This window comes from Protopterus annectens, chromosome 17.part0 (genome assembly GCF_019279795.1).
Source record: "Protopterus annectens isolate FY-2018-M chromosome 17.part0, PAN1.0, whole genome shotgun sequence".
NCBI lineage: Eukaryota > Metazoa > Chordata > Ceratodontiformes > Protopteridae > Protopterus > Protopterus annectens.
In genome coordinates, this window is record NC_056751.1 from 256,016,166 (window position 1) to 256,037,791 (window position 21,626).

At 36.8% G+C, this 21,626-nt stretch overlaps 1 protein-coding gene across 1 annotated transcript in view; it reads left to right on the forward strand.

Annotated features, from left to right (window-relative positions):
• The window catches only part of BBOX1 (gamma-butyrobetaine hydroxylase 1), a 1,172,734-nt gene that overhangs the window by 819,279 nt on the left and 331,829 nt on the right, over positions 1 to 21,626 (forward strand). Inside the window, exon 4 of the mRNA XM_044058954.1 lies at positions 18,307 to 18,505. Within this exon, the coding sequence (XP_043914889.1) occupies positions 18,307 to 18,505 (199 nt within the window). The remainder of the gene's footprint in view (positions 1 to 18,306; positions 18,506 to 21,626) is intronic.

Here is a 21,626-nt window from a genome sequence, read left to right on the forward strand (position 1 = left end):
TCAATGTTCTCCATTTTAAGGAGTGATTTGTGCGAGTGCATTTTGAGATTTAGACTTCTAGCAATGAGCAGCATGACCCTCAGATTGCATTTGTTTGTAGTCATTATGGTGGTAATTTGGTCTTTGGAACACCGCCTAAAAAAGGCACTAAAGGGGTGGCAACAGCCTTGGTCAGTATCCAAAAGCCCAGGGTTGACAGATGCAGGCCATGTCTGGCAAATACTGAGGTCTGTCAATCATGTCATCCCAGGCAGACATATACTGGATCCCCTTAGAATGACACCAGAAACTTAGCCAATTGTTGAAATCAATAATTTTCTGCTTGTACTGTGGTATCATTCTGGGTGATGGTAGGATGCTGCTCAGGGCTAGGGTCGTACCTGCCTGGGCTACTTAATCTGAGAGCTCCTCCATGTCTCTTTTCATGTAGTCCAGGCAGGTATATCTCAGGTCATTCACATCCACATGTACAATGACAGAGTCATATTTGTACCTGTTGTTGAGGGACCTGAGGTTGTGCATTATATGGTGGATCCTGGCACCTGACAGGCAGCTGACTGTTACTTTCTCCTTATTTAACCTAGTGAGTGGGACATCAGTGTGCCTCACTATCGAGTCACCTATGACTAGTGTGCTGGGCATGCTGTTTTGCCTTAGGGACTTTGATTGAGTGGCACACTATTTAGGAGAGTTATGTGTCTCGTGATTAGTGCTGTGTTGTGGTGGTCAAATGCTTTTCGGCCTTGGATGTCTCTGCTATTTGGGTAGATTTTTATTGAGAGCCTCTGCAAAGGTGGGTGTGTGGTTTGTGTTTTTATGTGAAGGCAGTGCTGGTGTGTGTTCAGGAGGTCTATGTGTTCCATGTGGTGTGGTGCAAGTGTTGAACTTCTCCTCTTGACCAGCTATTCGGGTCTTGGCTGGAGAGTGCGTGGCTTCCAGTTTGGATATACAAGTCTGAGTGTTGGGAGGTAAGAGGAGAGGGTTGTCGGTGTACATGAGGCAGTTGCTACATTGCCTCAGGATGCCCAAGTTCACCAGGTTAACAGGCGAAAGCACAGGGACTGACCTTTAGACATGCCTGGAGGGGTGGACATTAATAATAAGTACTGGAGCAGTTTCCTGGTAGAACGTTTAGTGATGGTAGCACTTTTGTGTGCTACAATAATTGCTACAAGAAGTCTGGTATGGTAAAGTGCTAAACTAATAAGCTAGTAAAAGTGCAGGGCTGGAAAGAACTAGCAGATCTAAGGGAAAAATTGAAGAGCAGACTTTGGCACCTCTCAGAAGCTTACAAACAGTCCCGGATATAGCACATCTCTTAGAACTTAAATATGTCTCACAAATATCAGTCACAATGATGCGTTTAAATATATTTAATAAAAATAATAAGAGAGCAAGTAAATAATCACATTTAAATCAGAGTTCAAAATCACAGGAAATACTTGACAACATTGCAGAACAGTCTCAAGTAAATACGAAAATCATCTGAGCTATACTTTGCTATATTCCTGACTGAATCTAAAAGAATTACTATACCCTAGTTAATGTACAGAGCAAGGCAAGTGTGGTGAATGGGTCTTCCTGTTGATGCTGTCAGGTCAAAGACAAAATACAAAATGCTCTATCTCTCTCAGAGAGTTCTTAAATTAATATTCCAAATATTAATGCTGGGATACTTGCAGAATGACATCATTTCTTGTCATCTGACTTCAGTTCCCAGGCTCACAGCCATTGATTTTAGCAGCTACCTGCGAGCATACATAGACTTTAGATCTTTTGGCAAATGGTGGAAGTCATTAAATAATTTACATTCCTCCACATTTAAAGACAATACAAAAAGCTTCTCTAGTACAGACATTCTGTCACCTGTTGACTGAAACTGAAAGATAACATCCTTTTATTAGGTGGTTATAAAAAAATTTAAGTTTTCACTCATTCTTCTGAAGTTAACTTCTTGTGTTTCAGTTCTTATTGTTAAAATGTATACGTCTAAACTTTTCCAGGTGATTATAAAACCTGGTTAGAATGTAAAGAATCTCTATGGCAATTTTACTTGGGTGCAGATATTGCAGCGGATCTAAATGAAAGTGCTTTTTGCAAACTAAATTGTAAAGTTTTTTAAAACTTTATTTTATGACATTTAGTAGAAAGTATAAAAAAACTTTTTTATTATGTTTTCTATTTTTACTATTTCCATTATATGGATTTTTGTATGTATTTTTTTTTACATTTACAAAAATTAGCTTTCTTTTTAAATTATGATTATTCAGTCATGTGTCTATTAATTAAGTATTTAAATGCTGTCTTAGGGTGGTTAGAGTGTTTTTCTGATGAAGTTCACAGCATATTAAAGTGATTGAAAGCGCTAACCTCTGGTGTCCGTGTCTTTTGGTCTTGGTTTGGAGCAGTTTTTTTAGTTTTCCAGTGATTTTGTGTCTTTTCAAGTTTTTGTGGAGTTTGCTTGTCATTTGTGACTGACTCTGACCCTCGCCATGGAAGACAATTCACAGGACACATTGCTCAATTTATCCACCCATCCAGTACCTGACAGTTTTGCTTCTTTTTCTGAGCAAATTACAGCTGTCAATACAACTGCCATCACTTGAGGGCTCGAAAGAGCAGGAGGATCTCAGGCAGTTCCTGACAACACTTCTGGCTCTATTAGCCAGCAACGAAACTTGGTGAATGCACCCAATGTGATTCCAGTTGAAGATGCTCCAGTTGAATCAACACCAGTGCTCAACAACAACATTTTACAGCATGTTTTCAGAATCATGCTAATCCTTTTGCCGACATTGCGAACTTGTCAAACAGTGAGTCAGTAAGTACTGATAATTCAAACAATGGCGTTGTCGAGCAAAGTAACTGTAAAAAACTTATTTTTGACTTTGAGAAATTAACTCCTAAATATGTCATGCTTAACGTTGAAATAAGCAATTTTGGTGAATGTATCAGACACAAGTGTGTTCCGCAAGGCTTGCGGTTCAATAAATTCCTGAACTGTGTGAAAACTGGGGACGAACTACACAGTCAACTTGTTGATTTGTTCAATTAATCCACTATTAAAATGATGCGGATTCTGGCTGAACACTACCAGAAACAGATGGAAAAAGTAAAAGTCGCCATGGGTGACTTGGATGTGAACATTAAGAACTTTTCTTGTTTTAAATTGCTTAACCATTTGTTTTGTGGTGTTGCTGCTAAAGCGGACAGATATAGGGCAACAACTGTAACAAGAAAACAGGGTAAATTAAGAAGAGATATATCAGCTTATGCTGATAACAGTGCCTATGCAGTTCGTAGTTTGAATAATCATGTGTTTAGTTTAAATAATGTCAACAATGTACATGAAGGTGTAGGAGAAGTATTAGAAGCTATAGCTGAAAGAAATTTTACTTACAATAATAGTATGGGTAACACCATAGTTACAGAACATGCAGTTGGTCAAGGTAGTAACAATATTGCTAATGTTACTAATAACAACATTATTCAAAACCAGGGGACCAACATTTCAGCTACTGAAGGTTCTGTATCTATAAATAATATGGGTTCTTTTTTAGTAGACCAACAAGGGAACAAGAAAACACCGGTGTGGTCCAAAACAATACAGGACAAGGGGAAGGGCAAAGGCAGGAACAAGAAAAAGTGGTAGTAGGCAAAGAAAATTCCCATTATGGTATTGAAATTGTGAACCTTTCTCATATGTGTTTACTACCGCAGGCATGTGAAGTTTTGAAAAAAGGTTTATCATTTATACCAGCTAATTCTTTTAATTTAGCTAAAGTTATTGTGGACTTTAGATTGTTCCTTAGAAAACTGAATTTGAGTTATGTCATGCAGGATGTTAACATTGACAACCAGGTTAATGTCTCTCAAAAGCCTAAAAATGTAGTACTTATAATCCACCATTGCTAGGAACCTTGCAGGTCTTCCAAAGCATATGTGAATCCAGCTTTGGACAGTTAAAGCCTGATAATAAAATTCACAATTTGAGTGATTTGGAAGAAAAAGCACTCAAAAGTATGTGCACTAACACCCAAGTAAGGGTTATGAGAGCAGACAAAGGGGGAAAAATTGTTATTATGGATACAAAAGACTACATTACAGCAATGGAAGAAATGTTAAAAGACAATGACACATATCAGAGGGTAGAGTTGGCCACTATTAAAAATAGTTATCTGAAATTGAACACCTTACTGTTTGACATGTTTTGCCAAGGAGAAATAGACTATCAGACTTATGCTTATTTACAAGTTGAATTTCCTAAAATGTCAGTACTCTTTGGTATTCCAAAGATGCAGAAAAACAATGTTAATCCCCCTTTTAGACCAATTATATCTGCAGCAAAGTCTAAGACAGAAACATTGTCCATTTGGTTGGATTTTCTTCTAAATCCTGTGATGCAGGCTTCGAAACATTACCTGAAAGATCCATGGCATTTATTAGAAATTCTAACGGACTTTAGATTACCAGATAGTACTTTTGTTTTTGTCTCTTTGGATGTAGATTCTCTTTATACCTGCATTGATCAAGCAAGAGGCTTGGAATTTTTGAGAGAATACTTAACTACTAACACTGATTTTGACAATACAAAGATAACTACTGTTTATGCACTAATGGATCTTGTTCTAGACAACAATTTTTTAAAATTCAATGAACAACTGTACAAACAAACATCAGGAGTAGCTATGGGAGCTAGAGTTGCCCCTGCTTTTGCTAACCTTGTGATGGTGAATTGGGAAAATAAGTTTCTTGTTAAACACAGGTTGTTTGATAGAATACTGATATATCGCCATTACATTGATAATCTCTTTTTTCTTTGGCAAGGCAGCTATGAAGATTTCGAAATGCTAGTTTCTGACTTAAACAATTCCACTGACTTCATAAAGTTCACTATCAGTGGTTTTGGTTGTAGTCTCAACTATTTGGATCTAAATTTGACATTTGACTTTCAGTCCAAACAGTTTATTAGTAGCATTTATAGAAAGCCAGTGTTTGCTAACCAATATCTACACAGAGACAGCCTCCATCCTCCTCACATGAAAAAGGGTGTTGTTAAAGGACAACTAATTAGATTTAGCAGATTAACTACATCAGACACTGACTTTATAAAAGAAATGGTGATTCTGAGAACTTTATTTGAGGCTAGAGGTTATGATAGATTATGGCTGAAGCAAATAGAAAATGAATTTCTAAAGTTAAGAGATGGCAAGGCAAGTCCAATTTTGAGAGGTCACATTCAATTTGAAGTATTGAATGAAGGGCAAGGTATCAGTGACCTATCTAAGAATTTGAACAACAGCTTTACTTGTTCATTTCTACTTCCTAGAGTTAATGAGATGTGGACTATTAGAAAAATGATAGTTGACAATTGGAAAATTGTACTAGGTAACATAGATTTAGCTAAGATTATAGGACTGTAACCTCTGTTTACTTATAAAAAAGTTACAAATATCAAGAGTTTATTAGAACAGGGTTGCAACAACAAAACTGACACAAAAAGTGCACTCATCCAGAAAAAAGGTAGTTATTCTTGCAATTCTTGTAGACAGTGTAGGTACATCAGTAACATGTCTTCAGTGGAATTTAGTCATATGAAAAGAACTTTTTGGGCCAAAGGATATTATACTTGTCAAAGTGAAATGGTAGTATACGTTGCACAATGTTTATCCTGCCCAAGTTATTATATAGGAAAAACTACTAGGTGTTTAAAAAGACGTATTTATGAACATTTTTTAGCAATTAAGAAAAAAGAACAAACCAATGCTTTGGCAAAACATGCTGGTATTTGTATTGACTTCAAAAAGTTTGTTTTTTCAGTGATAGATACTGTCAGTCAAGAAACTTTTTCAGGTGATTATAAAACCTGGTTAGAATGTAAAGAATCTCTATGGCAAATTTACTTGGGTGCAGATATTGCACCAGGTCTAAATGACACCATTAATATAAAGTGCTTTTTGCAAACTAAATTGTAAAGTTTTTTAAAACTTTATTTTATGACATTTAGTAGAAAGTATAAAAAACTTTTTTATTATGTTTTCTATTCTTACTATTTCCATCATATGGATTTTTGTATGTATTTTTTTACATTTACAAAAAATAGTTTTCTTTTTAAATTATGATTATTCAGTCATGTGACTGTTAATTAAGTATTTAAATGCTGTCTTAGGTTAGAGTGTTTTTCTGATGAAGTTCACAGCATATTAAAGTGAGTGAAAGCACTAACCTCTGGCATCCATGTCTTTTGGTCTTGGTTTGGAGCAGTTTTTTTAGTTTTCCAGTGATTTTGTGTCTTTTCAAGTTTTTGTGGAGTTTGCTATACGTCTAAACAGTTACAATAGTGTATATATATTTCTGCTCAGTACTTTACAAAATATCTCTTCCGTACACGTCTGTACAATATGATGTACAACCCTAATACATCTGCAACACAAGCATCTTACATGAGCATGTTGACATTCACAAATGACACACAACCACTTACAAAATTCCAGATAGCTGGGCTGGCAGTATTTCCTTCTGTCACACTTCCATACAAATCATATTAATATTCACAAATTACATATAATTATTTACAAAATTCCAGATAGCTGGGCTAGTAGTATTTCCCTTTGTCACATACATATGCCTACAAGGACCTAAGTACATTTTCATGCTGTTTTGCAACAGTAAGAGCATATGCAGAAATAAGGCACAATTCACCAAAAGAGCAGTAAAAGTCACAAACAACTAAATGTCTTGGAAAGGTGACTGTGACATCCAATAATTTCATTTTGTTGTTGTTGTTTTTTACAATGTCACAGTACAGGTCTTTCTTAAAGACCAGTAAACATTATCACCCCCAAACAACTGACACTTGTGTCTAGTGTATTTCAGTTAATAAGCTGACATCAAGCAAAAAAAAAAAACATATGTAGAAAGAAGTTTACGTTTTTCTAAGTCTATAAGATGCCTGTATTCATTTATAAGACTGTTAACATTGAGAATACATACTTGCATATTATCTCTCTCAATTTTTTTACAGTGAGTTTCATCCTAAATATTAATTTGTCGTTTCTAACCCATTATCCGTAAGTATTAACAGTATCAATATTATCATCTCTGGCATGTTCCTCAATATATTCGCTTTTACCAGCATCACTGTTTCCATCTTCATCATCAGTCCCAATAAGACCATGAGTAGGCAGTTCATCAATGTCATTTTCACAGCTGATATTAGCATTTGTAACTTCATTCTCAGCTGTAGGAATTTCAGGTGGTATAAAAGCAATAGTAGGCAGGGTTTGAGTTATCAACCTCTTTATCTTCGGGGCAGTCGATCCAAAAATAGTCCATTCGCTTACGTTTCCTACAAAATGTAACACAGTTTTGGATGGTAGGCTCTACGTCCCCACATTGAGGACATTTCCTTTTAGGACAATTTCAAATCAAATGATCAGGAGAGCCACAAAACAACATGCTTTAAGTTTCCTCTCAAAATACACATAAGCTTTTAACCCATACATAAGAAATATGAACAATGCTTTCCTGTGATATTTTTAATGTAACCCGTAACTCTCATGAAATATTTAAAGTATGCCTCGCTTTTTGGGCATTTGTCCCCCCATTTTTGGGAGGGTGTTGTCCAGATTTCTTGGACTAAGAGGTTGACGGGTATGGTTATAGGGTTTTCCTTCAAGAGATCACAAACAACACTTGCTCCATGCACCTCAGAGGAAAATGCAGATTCTGAGCCTGCTCTATACTTTTTAACCTCTCACTCTGATTGTATAATATCTTGTTCACCTTCCAAATTACACCAGTCCATTTTATCACCTGTAAATAGTTTCAAGTTAATCCATCATTGTCAGCAATTTTTCATCGGACAAGCCACCATCTTCCAAAAAACTTATTAGAATGCCATTTCTCTCAAAAACACTGGACTTCAACTCCAACTCTTCCCAGTGTGCACTGCAACTACCCTCTGGCCTGTCCCAGTAGGGCAAGTAACCCAATGCCTTGGACAAATTTCTCCTAGTAGTATAAATACCACATTGAATTTCCCCTGAAAAGAGGCTACTAGCCTAGTGGAACTAACCCAGTCAACAAAGTATAAATAAATTATGAAATAAAATAAATATTCATGCCATTTGTACATATGAGGGTCTGTACAAGTAGCCTTTTAAATCTTGTAAATCATGAATGGCAAGAATTGAGACTGTTTTTAACTGCAGTGATGTTACAGTATGACAAGCCTCTGTACCACATCAAGTACTCAGCATTACAGTGAGCTGTTCAATGCAAACAGCTATTTGCAGTTACAGTAAAACATGCCATATATCTGATGTTTAGATACAAATTACAGAATTACTAAGTAGGGTAGTACAGGCACACGTCCATACAGATAGTACTTAGAAACCTACAATACTAGCTTATTCTATGAGCAAATATAACACAGTCCTTTGCATCACAAGTGCTCATACCTGTAATCTGAAAAGTTGCCTGTTATGTGCAATATAAAAAAAGACATCTCAAAAACAACTGCTTTCTGCAGGGCACCCCACTGACTTGTAGGCCAAGTCCCCCATACCCCTGAACTTATATACCAACTGCACAACAGATCAATAATGGGGAAGGAAGAAAGTCTCCAAAACAGTGCTTAGCAGTCTGGGTCATGAGTTGTTTCACTCTAACAAAAGGAAGCAAGTGAATTTTTAGATTTCATTTAACAAAGAATCCATGGAGAACCACTGTACTATTGTACATGAAATAGTAGCTTGGAATATAGAAATGGGTGTTTATACAGTTTGGTGTAGTTCACTGTTTGCTCTTTACCTCGTAACTTCATAATAGTATTTCAGAGATTTTACTTCAAATCTAGTGTCCAGCCTTCGTCAAATGACTTTAGTTGGCAGTGTATCACATCTCACACAGACCTAGCACTAAAAAAACTTGCGCTGTAGCCTATTCTAGAATTATCTTCTGGAAGTGGGCCCCACCTCTGCAACATTCAGACATTACCTCCAGTTTTCTCCACTTGAGAAGTGGACATACAATGCAAATTTGAGTATAGTACACTGACTATAGCATATGACTGATTACCATTCCTCCATGTTTGTAAACAGTACTCAACATTCCCTTTCCCTTTGCAGAAGAAAGGTTTGCTGGGATCACAATTAGACCATCAAGCATGCAACCCAATAATAAAAGATACTACTGAGATATATATGTTTATAACTTCATCTTTGTCAACCACTACATGCCATCTCACAAGCTTACCACTGATATGGCAACAGACGGCACACTGATATTGTTCTTTACTTTTCTAAGGCAGACAGTTGTGGCATATAAGGTAATAACTTTAAAGATTGTCAGATCTTGCTAGAGGAGATGGCATATCATGTGCTACACATTTCTTCTGGAATGCAGTCTGATTAAATACTTCAGAGAAGCTAAAACATGCAAGTCAGTGAGGAAAATATATCTGTAGAAATGAAAAAACATATAAGAATTTGTATATCTGAACACAGTGAAACAGAAGTCATGGTAGAAAAATTTGGTTTATAAGTTGCACAATAAAGAATGATTTTCTTACTGCCATAGACACATGATGGTCAAATGCCAGGTTACTGTCTATATTTCTTCCTAAATTCCTGACGACTAAGCATTCTAGTGCCAGTGTACAAGAACAAAGCAGGCATTCACAACTGTGGGCAATACAGAGGTATCAAACTTCTGTCGCATTGCATGAAAGTGCTGTTGAGGATTAGTGATAAATGATAAATTAATACATGGAGTAGTAGAAGTAAGATGGGAGATGAGCAACTTAGAATCAGATCAGGATGCAGCACAACTGACCCGATGTCTGCACTGAGACAGACAGCAGAGAAGAAGCTAGAGATGAGGAGAGAGTCCAAATGGGCATTCAAAGACTTGGAGAAAGCCCCAAGGATGCTGATTTTGGCAGTCCTGTGATGCTTTGAAGTCTAGGAAACACTGGTAGAATTAGTGCAGGCTTTGTACAAGGACACAATGGCACAAGTATAAACAGTGCTCATTCTCACAGTGGGGCTACCAGTGCGAGTGGGGTTGCACCAGGGTTCAGCTCTGAGTGCACTGCTCTTCATACTGGTGATGGACTGCATTAGCAAACAGGTCATCAAGCTGCTGTATATAGATGGTGTGGCATGGCAAGCAGATTCTGAGCAAGAACATCAAGCAAATAACAGGAGAATGGAATGCAAAACTAACGTCATCATGGCAGAAAAAAAGTAGAAATCAAAAGAAGTTGAAAATTGAGATAGAAGGGAGAATAATGGAACAGATTAACAGCTTCAAGTATTGGAGAGTGGTGGTTGCGGAGAAGGGAAGTCTGAATGAGGAGTCAAAGCTAGGGTAAGAGGGGCTACAGCCAACTGGCACAGAGTATCAGGGGTAGCATGTGACAGAAGAACAACAAAGAAGCTGAAAAGTAAGGTGTACAGAACAGTGGTGCGACCAGTACTACTGTATGGTACAGAAACCTGATCAGTGAAAGTAGAGCAGTTGAGGAAGCTAAAGGTAAGGGAAATGAAGTGTCTGTGATGGATGTAGGATGCCCACTGTTGGACAGACAAAGAGGTGAGAACATCAGAGTAAAAGCCCAACTAGCAATAACTACAGAGAACATCAAGGAGAACAGATTATGGTGGTCCAGGCACATGTGTAGGAAAGCAAAAGACAATCTGTTGAAGAAGATTTAGAAAAGACAAAAGAAAATGAGGGCTTCCAGCAATGCCATACATGGACTGTGTGAGAGAAGACCTGTGACAGTCAGGCACAATAGTTGACTGAATCCAGAGAGATGTGATCAGTTGATGTGCTGCTCCAACCCCATGTAGAAAATGGGAAAAAGGGGGTGAATGATGCTGAGGAAGACAAATGTAACCAGTGGAGAGGCTTAGATTAAAGAAGTTCAGTAGGAGTTCAAATAGGCCATACTTAATACTGATAATCAGACAAGATAGAATGCTCTCCATGCCTGTGAATGAGGTGGTATTAGTTTTTGAGAGTGCTGAGAGGGCTTGTTCTATAGTAATTAAATGGGGTTACTGGGACTGTGGACTAGCTAAAATTGTTGGTGGAGTAAAATTTGCACTTAATTTGTTAACTTGGATATTAGCTATTTCCTTAAGGGCACAGTGGGCAGTATTATTGTGGACTAGCTCTAAACATTGCTGGGTATGAATCTTTAACTTACTGACATAGTTAAATAAAGACTTGTAGCTGTTTTTGGTTTCAATTTATTTATTTATTGACATTTGTAGACAAGTCCACTGGGTCATGGGACCCATTTTCAGTTGAGGTCTGGGGAGATAAGCTCCAAACAATACAGAGGATTTATATAACATCAGCTTAAAGTGGGAATGTCAGAAACATATTGTACATAATATAGTTGAGTCAGAGTTAACAGAAGGACTGTAACAGATTAAACAAAATAATTACAATCCAGTGATCTAAAGTTTAAGTAAATTCAGTTTATACAAGCACAGAAATAAGATTAGAAATTAATAAATTACATTATATAGAAAAAAAGGAAAATAGAGAATGATTATACGGAAATAGAATGACAAGTACAGAGATAAAGAAAGAGAAATGTTGGCAGATAATTTAAGGTTGCCAGATATTTGTTGGGTGTGGTAGCCATAGATATTGTTAAGGTGGTTTACTCATGTGATTACAGGGACAGCTATGGTTACTGAGGTAGTGTTCTTTCACTGCTGATTTAAATGCTGTTATAGTCTAGTTGGGTGACAGTGTCAGGAAGAGCATTCCATAGTTTAGCAACAGCATAGGAATAGAGACATTGTCCAGCTCTTTTGTTGGGTTTAGTTATGGTTAGGAGCTGTTTGGAGGACCTGAGCTTCTGACTTGAGGTGTGAGTGTGTAGGACAGTTTGAAAGGATGGGCAGTAATTAGGGTTATATAGCAATTTGTGGGTAAGAGCAAGCTGGGTATAATAAAGGTACTGAGGGAATTCAAACCAGTTTAAAGTTTTAATGGCCAGGCAGTGATGTGTGCAGGTTGGCATATTGGAGACAAACTTAGCTATTTTATAGTAGCATGACTGTAGTTTGTTCACAAGAGCTGTATGTAGGTTAGTGAAAATGGGGCTGCCATAGACTAAGGAAGGGAGAAGTAAACTATTTCCTAACTTTAACTTAGTGGGCTTGTCCAAGTAGAGTGTATGGCAATAGAGCTTAAAAAGTTTAAAATGGGTTTTTTTGATTATACTGAGTAGATGATTTTCAAAAGAGAGTTTATCATCAATTGTGATACCGAGAAGTTTTGACGGTTTTACAATTTCAATTTCTGTATTGTTTTTTGAGAGTATTTTAAAGTTGAGTTAGAGGTTTAGATGAGAAAAGCATAAGTTTTGATTTTTTGGGATTAAATAGCAGTTGAGCTTCATTTAGCCAGGATTCGATGTAAGTAAATGTGTCTTGTGTTGACTTTAGGAGGTATGAGACGTTGGTAGAGGAAGTGATTATTGTTGAATCATCTGTGTATCGAATGAGCGTGCTTTGCAGGGGTGCTTTATGGAGGTTGTTAATAAATATACTAAAAAGCAAGGGCCCAAGAATACTCCTGTGCTATTGGTCAGGTATTCGGATTGTTTGCTTTGCCAAGGGACAGATTGTTTTCTGTTTTGTAGGTAGTCAAGGAACCAAGTTAATGTGTGAGGAGAGCAGTTTATTGATTCAAGTTATAATAGCAGTTTAGAGTGGGACACTACATCAAAAGCTTTTGATAGGTCTAGTAGTATAACTGAAGTTAGTAAACCAGCATCAAGAGCTTTATTTATAGTACTGGCAAATGAAAGTAGTGCAGTGGTTGTGCTGTGTGCTGGCCGAAAACCATGTTGGGTGGGTGCCAGTATGTTATTGTCCATAAGATGCTTTAGCAGTTGGGAATGAATACATTTTTCCAGGATTTTAAATAGATGTGAAAGTATAGAGATGGGCCAGTAGTTAGATAGATCACTGGTATTACCACCTTTGTGTAGGGGAGTAATAATTGAGTTTTTCCACAGCTGTGGGACATATGATTCTGAGATAGATTGATTAATGAGAGTGCTAACTGGGAGTGCTTCAAATCAGCTGCAAGTTTTAAGTATTCAGCTGGGAGGCTGTTGGAAGAGGGGGAACATGGCTTAAGTTTTGACAAAAGATTGCGTATTAGTGAGGTGGGTACAGTCTGTATGGTAAATGGAGAAATAGAAGGGGTATTTTTTGACTGGCAATTTTTGAGGAGAGAGTTGAGATTTGAGAGAGGGTTAGAGCAGTTATTGTTGTTCTCATAGAAGTTGTTTACAAGTTTTTAGATGGTTTCAATAACGTGTGTTTTGAAAGCTTAGGCAATTTCTTGTGGGTCTTTGTCAGGAGAAGGGATAGGGTTGTGTTGAGTACCAGGATTTCTGAGAGAGGAAACAGAGTTCCAGAATATATTGGGGCTCTTTTGTTGGTTTGAAAGTTTAGTGGAGAACTAGCTTCTTTTATCATTGATGACCTGCTTTTTGGCATTATTGCACAGTTGCTTATATTTGAGTTTGTTTTGTGAGGTTTTATTTCTAAGCCATTCTTTCCAGGTTTTATCCCTAGAAGTAAGCAACTGTTTAGTTTGTTTTGTTAGCCGGGGAGCATGGTTAAGCTTAATTCTTTTGTTACGTGTGGGGGCAAGATTGTTTAGTGTGTCAAGAAAGATTTTGTTGAAGTAGTTAACTGCTTCATCTAGTGGGAGAATTTTGGTAGGATACCAGTTGTGGCTTTGGAGGGTATCTAGAAATATTTTTTGATTGAAATAGGTACGATTCCTAGTTGTTCTTAGAGATGGCAGTTTGTTTATTTGTGTTTAGGTTCTGTGGGTATATGAAGGGAGTTGGTAACTAAACGTATTAGGAAGGGTTCCTGCCATGGTGAATTTTTGAGGGTGTGAGACGAGTATCCAGTCTAGGGTTGATTCAATTTCTTTATTCTTTCAACATGTGGGATCTGAGATGAGTTGAGTAAACTTGTGTAAATTTATACTGTTTAGTGGAAAGCCGGTAATGAGAGTTTGCCAGTTTATGTTGGTTTTACCAAGAATGATGTTTTTGCTTGATATGTTAAGGGTTGACCAGGATAGGTATGTTTTGACCAGGGGGAATATAAAGTACTGCATTGCATAGTTGTTTTCTGCTGTTAATATGAAGATTTACTAGCAATAGTTCCATATTTCCAAATGCTGGTATGAGTTTGGTATATAGAGTAACAGTTAAAGTATCATGGTAGATTAATGCCATGCCTCCACCTTTTTGTGGAGCTGGTTATTTCTAAAGATATTATGTCCTGGAGGAATTATTTCAGTGTTTGATATGTGAGGTTTTAACCAGGTCTCAGTGACTGCTATTATATCTGGGAAGTAGTGAGAGAGCCAGGTATGGAAGTCTGTGGTTTTATTACAGATACTATGTACATTAAATGTAGTTATGCAAAGGTTTCTGGTACTGGAGGAAAGGTTGTGGATTGAACAGGTAATCGGTCCAGGATTTGGGTGAATGTCTCCACATAGAGATAGGGCCTGGTAATGATATGTAAGGATAGACAGATGTTAAGGAGAGAGGCCTAAGAGGGGAATTGTAAGTTAGCTTTAGTTTGATTGTGGTAACAAAGAAGCTTAACTTTGCTAAGTGACAAATATAGTAGTTGAATAATGCGGGGGAGATGTCAGAACAATTGTTGTTATTAGATGGGGGTGCATTAGGTAACATGGGAGATAATTTTGTTAGGGAATGGGAATTAGAAGGGAAAGAGGTGGAATTGGAAAGAAAGGAAAGAGTGATGATAAGGGTGATTATGGTATCATAGGGTTGTAGGGTATGGCCCATGTTAGGAAGTGGTACTGGTACTCTAGTTAATGGAGATGAAAAAGGTGGCACCTGGAAGGCAAAACGAATCTGGCTGAATGTTTTATCCTAGGATGTAGACATTATATGATTAGTGTGGAGTGGGGGAGGACACCAGTAATAGTAGAATTAAGGTGCAGTAAGTAGAAGGATGTGATTGATAGTATATGGGGTTGTTAGACAGGAAAGGGAGGGGCAGTGGATAGGTATAAAGGTAATTGAAGAGGAGGTGGGTGGGAATGGGGATAGGGTAGGGGAGTGGAGTGAGCACAGAGCAGGTTACGCCCAGTCCCAAGAAAGCCTTTAGTGGCTAAAAACAGGAAAAGAAAACAATCTCCAAACAGAGTGTCTAAGGTAAGTAAAAGTATGGTCAGTAAGTAAGCTAAAAACTAAGGGAAAAACAGTGCCAGGGGAGGGAGGGAGGGTGGGGAAACTCCAACACCCAAAGTACAGGCTTAAGAGATAGCTTGGTGAGCAGGATAAGTCTATACAGTTCCTTAGCAAAATTCTAGTGGGGTCGTTTTAGTGTAATTTATGCAAGGTAGGGCTGTTTAGACACTAGGCATAGGTGTGGGCAACAGGAGCAAGGGGGGAGATCAATTTCCCTGCAGGTATGGTAGGAAAAGATAACGCAACACTACAGAGGTGACCGAGGAACTCTAGCAGTGTGCTCCCAAATGTATTTATTACAGGAGAAGAAAGGTTATTTATAGTAAATAACAGTGGACATTATCACATACATTAGACTGTAGAGAAATTTCTCATTGCAGTTTTGGATTCCCGAGTTGCGGAGGTGAACACATTCACTTCGAGACAGGTCAGGGCTTCTGTAGGTTTGGCTTCACTATGTGCAGCAGAGTGTAGGGGAAACTAGAGAGAGATAAATAGAAAGGAATAGGGTGAAAGATGATTCATTTTACAAAATATTAAATAGAGATGCCTAAAAGCAGCTATAGGGCTCCACAGTGATTGCTAAAAACAGTACATACACTTGGTATGAAAAGTCGCATCAAATACATACAACTGATATGCAAAGCAACAATACAACAGTAATGGGATGTAATGAGCACTAGAACTTCCACATGAGGGCCCTTATTACCATCTGACATGCATTATTGTAAGACGCATAGAGAATTATGTGTAAAGAACCTAACAAGAGAGAGTTAAAACACTATAAATGCAGCTGCACTAAGTTCGATAAAACAATAAATAATAAAGAGCAGCAAATACAGAGTAAATGCTGTATGCATGTGAATTACACACATGAGAGAAACACCAGAAGATAAACAGCATAAATAGCACTTTCCATAGTGTGGTTTGATGCTTAATAACAGGAATATGCTCCTATCACAGTTTAAACAATGCAGTAGTATATCACAGTATGTGAGCATGTATTACGAGTAACCATAAATATCAAAAATAACTTGTGAGCATCATATATAAACATAAAGCTATGTCTCTGTCATTATCAAGCACTACCACACTATGCTCGCTTCAATAAAGCATGTTACAATAAAAGCTGCAGTGTAATTGCAATAAAATACAAACACTTCTATCTTGGCATATTGGACATAAAAACTGACTGTACTAAACTAGAAATAGTGAGATACATATTCCAAATGTCTAGCAGAGATAATAGTCATAAGTATATTGTCAGAAAGTACATGAAAAACAACTAAAATAAACATGAAGTAACTTACTGTAGAACACACTGATAGTAGACGCTCGGTACCTGGGGGCAGTAGTATTTAAAAATAGCACCCAGGGTTCCCAAGGGCTAAAGTAAACTTCGAATGGAGGAAAGGTCACATGGGATAGGGGAGAGGCAGTCTCCAAAGGAAGGAGTGATGTAATGTGCAGAAAAGTCTATGTACCCAGTCCCTGGAAAGCCATTAGTAGCTAAAAACAGGAAAAGAAAATCTCCAAACAGAGTGACTAAGGTAAGTAAAAGTATGGTCAGTAAGTAAGCTAACAACTAAGGTAAAAACAGTGCTGAGGGAGGGAGGGCGGGGAAACTCCGACACCCAAAGCACAGGCTTAAGAGATAGCTTGGTGAGCAGGATAAGTCTATGCAGTTCCTTAGGAAGATCTAGTGGGGGTAGGTTTTGGAAAGTAGGCATAGCCGTGGGCAACAGGAACAAGGGAGGAGATCAATTTCCCTGTGGGCATGGTAGGACGTGATTACACAACACTACAGAGGTGACCAAGGAACTCTAGCAGCATGCTCCCAAATCTATTTATTACAGGAGGATAAAGGTACATACATTAGACTGTAGAGAAATTTCTCATTACAGTTTTGGATTCCCAAGTTGCAGAGGTGAAGCCGTTTGGTTTGAGACAGGTCAGGGCTTCTGTAGGGTTGGTTTCACTATGAGCAGCAGAATGTAGGGGAAAATTAGACTGTAGAGAAATCTCTCATTGCAGTTTTGGATTCCTGAGTTGTGGAAGTGAACCTGTTCGCTTTGAGACAGGTCAGGGCTTCTGTAGGGTTGGCTTCACTATGAACAGCAGAGTGTAGCGGAAATGTAGAGCACACTGACAGGAGATGCTCGGAACCTGGGGACAGTAGCCTAATTATGTTTGTTTTCAGCTTTCAGCTTTGAGTTTCCTAGTTGTTCCCTTAAGGTCTTTAATAGTTTGCTTAAGTGTGCTCTTATGGTAGGTAGAATGAAACTTCTTATAAGCATCATCTAATTTCCTTCACATGTTATATAATTCATCTATATGGGTAATCTATTATAGAGGTTTGTTTTTAAATGTCTCATTATATTTGGGTACCACCAATACAACTATTTAAGTTAAAGTAAAAGGCAGAGGTATAGTCAGCAACATTAACTATGGAATTTATCAGAAGAGGAGTACACCAGAATCTACTTAGCTGTTTAAAATTGGTAAAAAGTTGAATTAAGTCAGCAATGTTAGGTTGGGAAAATGATAAACTGTTCTAAACAACATCAGTTTTGACATTTAGTTCAAGGTGGCAATACGGTACTCATATTATTCATTTAATTACATTTACAAAGGTTGTGACAGTCTCCATATTAATAATACAAAGTACAGGTTAAAAGCTGAATTTCTCCCGGTTATCTTTCATAATGTGCATGTTCAAAGCTGAATTTCTCTCAGTTATGTTTCATAGCTGTTAAGCTTTGGAACCAGTATGCTGCTAAAAGAATAATCTGGAAATTATTTTCAAAGGTGAAATCAGAACCACAAGGGCATGTGCTAGTTTAACATAAAAAATATTTATTCATTAAGCACATACCTGGCTTGTTGGAGCTTAGCATTTTGTACAGCTAAATGTCTTTATCTTGTAAGGAAGTGTTATAAGTTAGGTAGAAACAGATTATACTTAAAATGACCTGTGCTTCCACCATAAGGCAAACTTTTTTTCTTTAATTCAGATTTTATGTATTGGAAATCAGACCTGAAGATTCCCACCATCAGCTATGAAGATGTTCTCAAAAGTGACAAAGCTGCATACAAGTGGCTAGAAGCTCTTCGAAGGGTTGGTGTTGTACTCCTCAAAGGAGCTCCTGCAGAAGTGGGAGCAATAACGAAGCTTGGGGAAAGGATTGGTTTCCTGCGTATGACATTTTACGGGTAAGTTCACCTTAGTTACCTTTTAGCTCTGCTGCACTCCTTTATATGAAATATTACATAGCAGTGATTAGAAAAGTGGTGGAGACTGATATGTGCAATGTGATTATCTTAAGCCATGCCTTTTAGAATGTATTAATTATCTTTCCTGTAGCTTGGGACTTATCTTCTTATATTTACAGCACTTTTCCCATTAACTGTCAGTGTAAGCATCAGTCTATTTACACTACAGAGCAGCTGAATGTTCTGGTTGTTTTGAAACAAGGCTCGCCTTGTACATCTTATATTTCCCCAGACAGTTCTCAGTATACTCTGCCTTCTTGTACTGAAATATCTATTCGTCCAGAGAAGATGGCTAAGCTAATAATCATATTTCAGTTTGTTTTCTCCACCTGGACAAAAATTTGCTTGTGAGCCTTGTGGGATACAATGTGTTATTTAAAGTACCCCAAAACAGCACCTATAATATTTATTTGTGCATGAAATTCATTCTGGTACTTTATTCAAACTCAAAGGAGAGCCATTTAAATAAGACATTTCATAGTCAGTTTATATCTATTTACTTAAATAAACAAAGATCTATTTGCACAGTACTGGCAATTTCAAGAGAACACAGATTGTTAGATATCAAACTCCAAATATAATACAACAGCGTAAGAAAATTTCAGAATTACAGGAACTATTTCATTTTAAAGTAGCTGTCTAATGTTATGTAAAGCTTTACATTATATTTTTTGAAATATCTCTAATGCTATTAACATATTTTTATCCATAGTCTACAAGCCAAATTGTTAGAGCAAAGTCCCTGCCACTGCAGACACACTTTCTTTCATAACTATTTGTTGATCATACCACAGCCATTTAAAGCAGATTTTCATAGTTGTATAAATTGTCTATCACTTTTAGAGACAGTCTGTAAGAAATGCCAGCCAGATGCTGAAAGGGGTCAACAGACCAGTCCACCTGTCTGGTTAACAAATAGAAATAAATATCCCATGACACAGGTAAGTAAATATATAACTCAGAATGTGCAGTACAAACAGTAACATGCTGATTTCTGCAAAGATGGTACAGATCATAATGCAAGTAGACCCAGTTTAATGAATACCACTGAATATATCAATTTTGACATGTGGACGGTAATGCAGAGACACGTACATACTGCATGTCATGGTACTTTCACAGTATCAACAAACCAACCTACTAAAGTACATATCAAGGTTTGTGTAACATGAAGTGTTAGCTTGTTCTTTGTATTTATTAAAAATTTGCCTAAGATTTTACCTAAATCAGTTACATCCTTTATTATGCTCTAAAAATTGGAAGGCTCGATATGCTATGGGAGAACAGCAATTTTAATAACTAAGAACTTCTGATGAATGAAAAACAGCACATTATACTCTGTTATATGGAGGCAGAAGAAGCATTGGATGTTGTCACCATTAAAACATCATTTGGACATTTTAATGATTATAAGTTTCCCATTTACAACCTACCTAAAAAAATTATATCTAGAGATGTTGTAGATCTGTTATCTAAGGGCTGTACATTTGCCCCAACAGCAAGGGCAAATATAGTTAAGCCCTTAATTCAGTTAAGACACTTGGTAGAATGTTAAATTTACAATATTTTAAGAAAAGAATAGTCAACAGTGAAGGTGACAAAAGTGGCATGAAAAAGAAATGTTCTTAATATATCTATTTACATTACACTTTTGTCATGTTTAAAAAATACTCTCCAAAGAGATTGGAGAGGCATTATCAAAAAAACTGGCATTTTATCATTTGAATATGAAAGATTTAGATGGCGTCGGATGCTTTGAGAAAAGACAGAACTCTAATAATTATTAAACCAGACAAAGGGGGAGGTCTGGTGCTAATGGACCAAGCTAATTTAAGTGCCTCCTCAGTTAAGTACAATGCCACTTATGAAGAAGTTTCTGTGAATGAATTAAGCACATCTTACAATACTATTGATTCTATTTTGTTAGATACATTTGCTACAGGGAGACTAGATATAGATAATTATATTTTTTACAGGTCAAATATCCAAAAGTTGGAGCGTTTTTTGTCAGTCTTAAAATGCACAGATAAATTAATCCCACTTTTCAATTCATTATTTCTGCTGCTGTATTTAAAAAGAGCCTCTTGCTATATTTGACTATGATATAAAAGATGTGGCATGCAACCAAGGTCATATACAAGTTATTCTTGGAATTTCTTGCAAAAATTATCCAATATTAAAGTGAAATAGTCTCAAATTATTTTGGCAACTGTGGATATTAAATCTTTATATACATGTACTCCACAATGCTTAGGTTTTGAATGGACTAGGGAACACTTATCTTCATATACTATTTTATGAAATGAATTCATTTTTATATCATGTGTGGGGTTTTTTTGGATATTATTTTGAAAAAAAAACAACTATTTACTTTTTGAAAGAGATTTGCATACAAAATTTGGATGTGGCAATGGGTGCTGTATGTGCACCCACTTTTGCAAATGTTTTCCTTAGCTTCACACACCTTATCATGGAGATGTGTATTTCTGTTGTCACTTTATAGACAATTAATGTTTTGCATAGGAAGGGGATAATTTAAGTTTTAACTTTGAAGGGGACATGGTCAAAACTGAAATATATTTTTTTACCCTTTACTTACAAAACTGATAAACATAAAATTTCATTTTTAGATGTTTTACTAAAGTATACCAGATCATTACTGATAGAAGTTTTTAGGAAAGAAAATTTTATTAATACTTATTTGCATGCCTCTAGTCAAAACTCCATGTGTATGAAGCAAAATAAATAAAAGATCTCATATCACCTATTGAAAAGAGGCTAATGCCATTGCCAAATTTCCCATAGTAACTAATGAGTTAGGATAGACAATTTTTTTTAAATATCAAGAAACAGTGTGAAACTCTAATGACTGGCATGATTCACTGATTACAATAATCTGTGTAGTACAGGGAAAGAGTACCTAAGGGAAAGAATAGCCGAGAGTGTGCCACTGTCAATGAATAATTTAGCACAAAGCTGGGAGGAGCTCTAAATGACACCAGGGAGAATATTTAAACTATTAAAGGGACTGAATTAAAAAAATAATAGACCAACAGGTCTA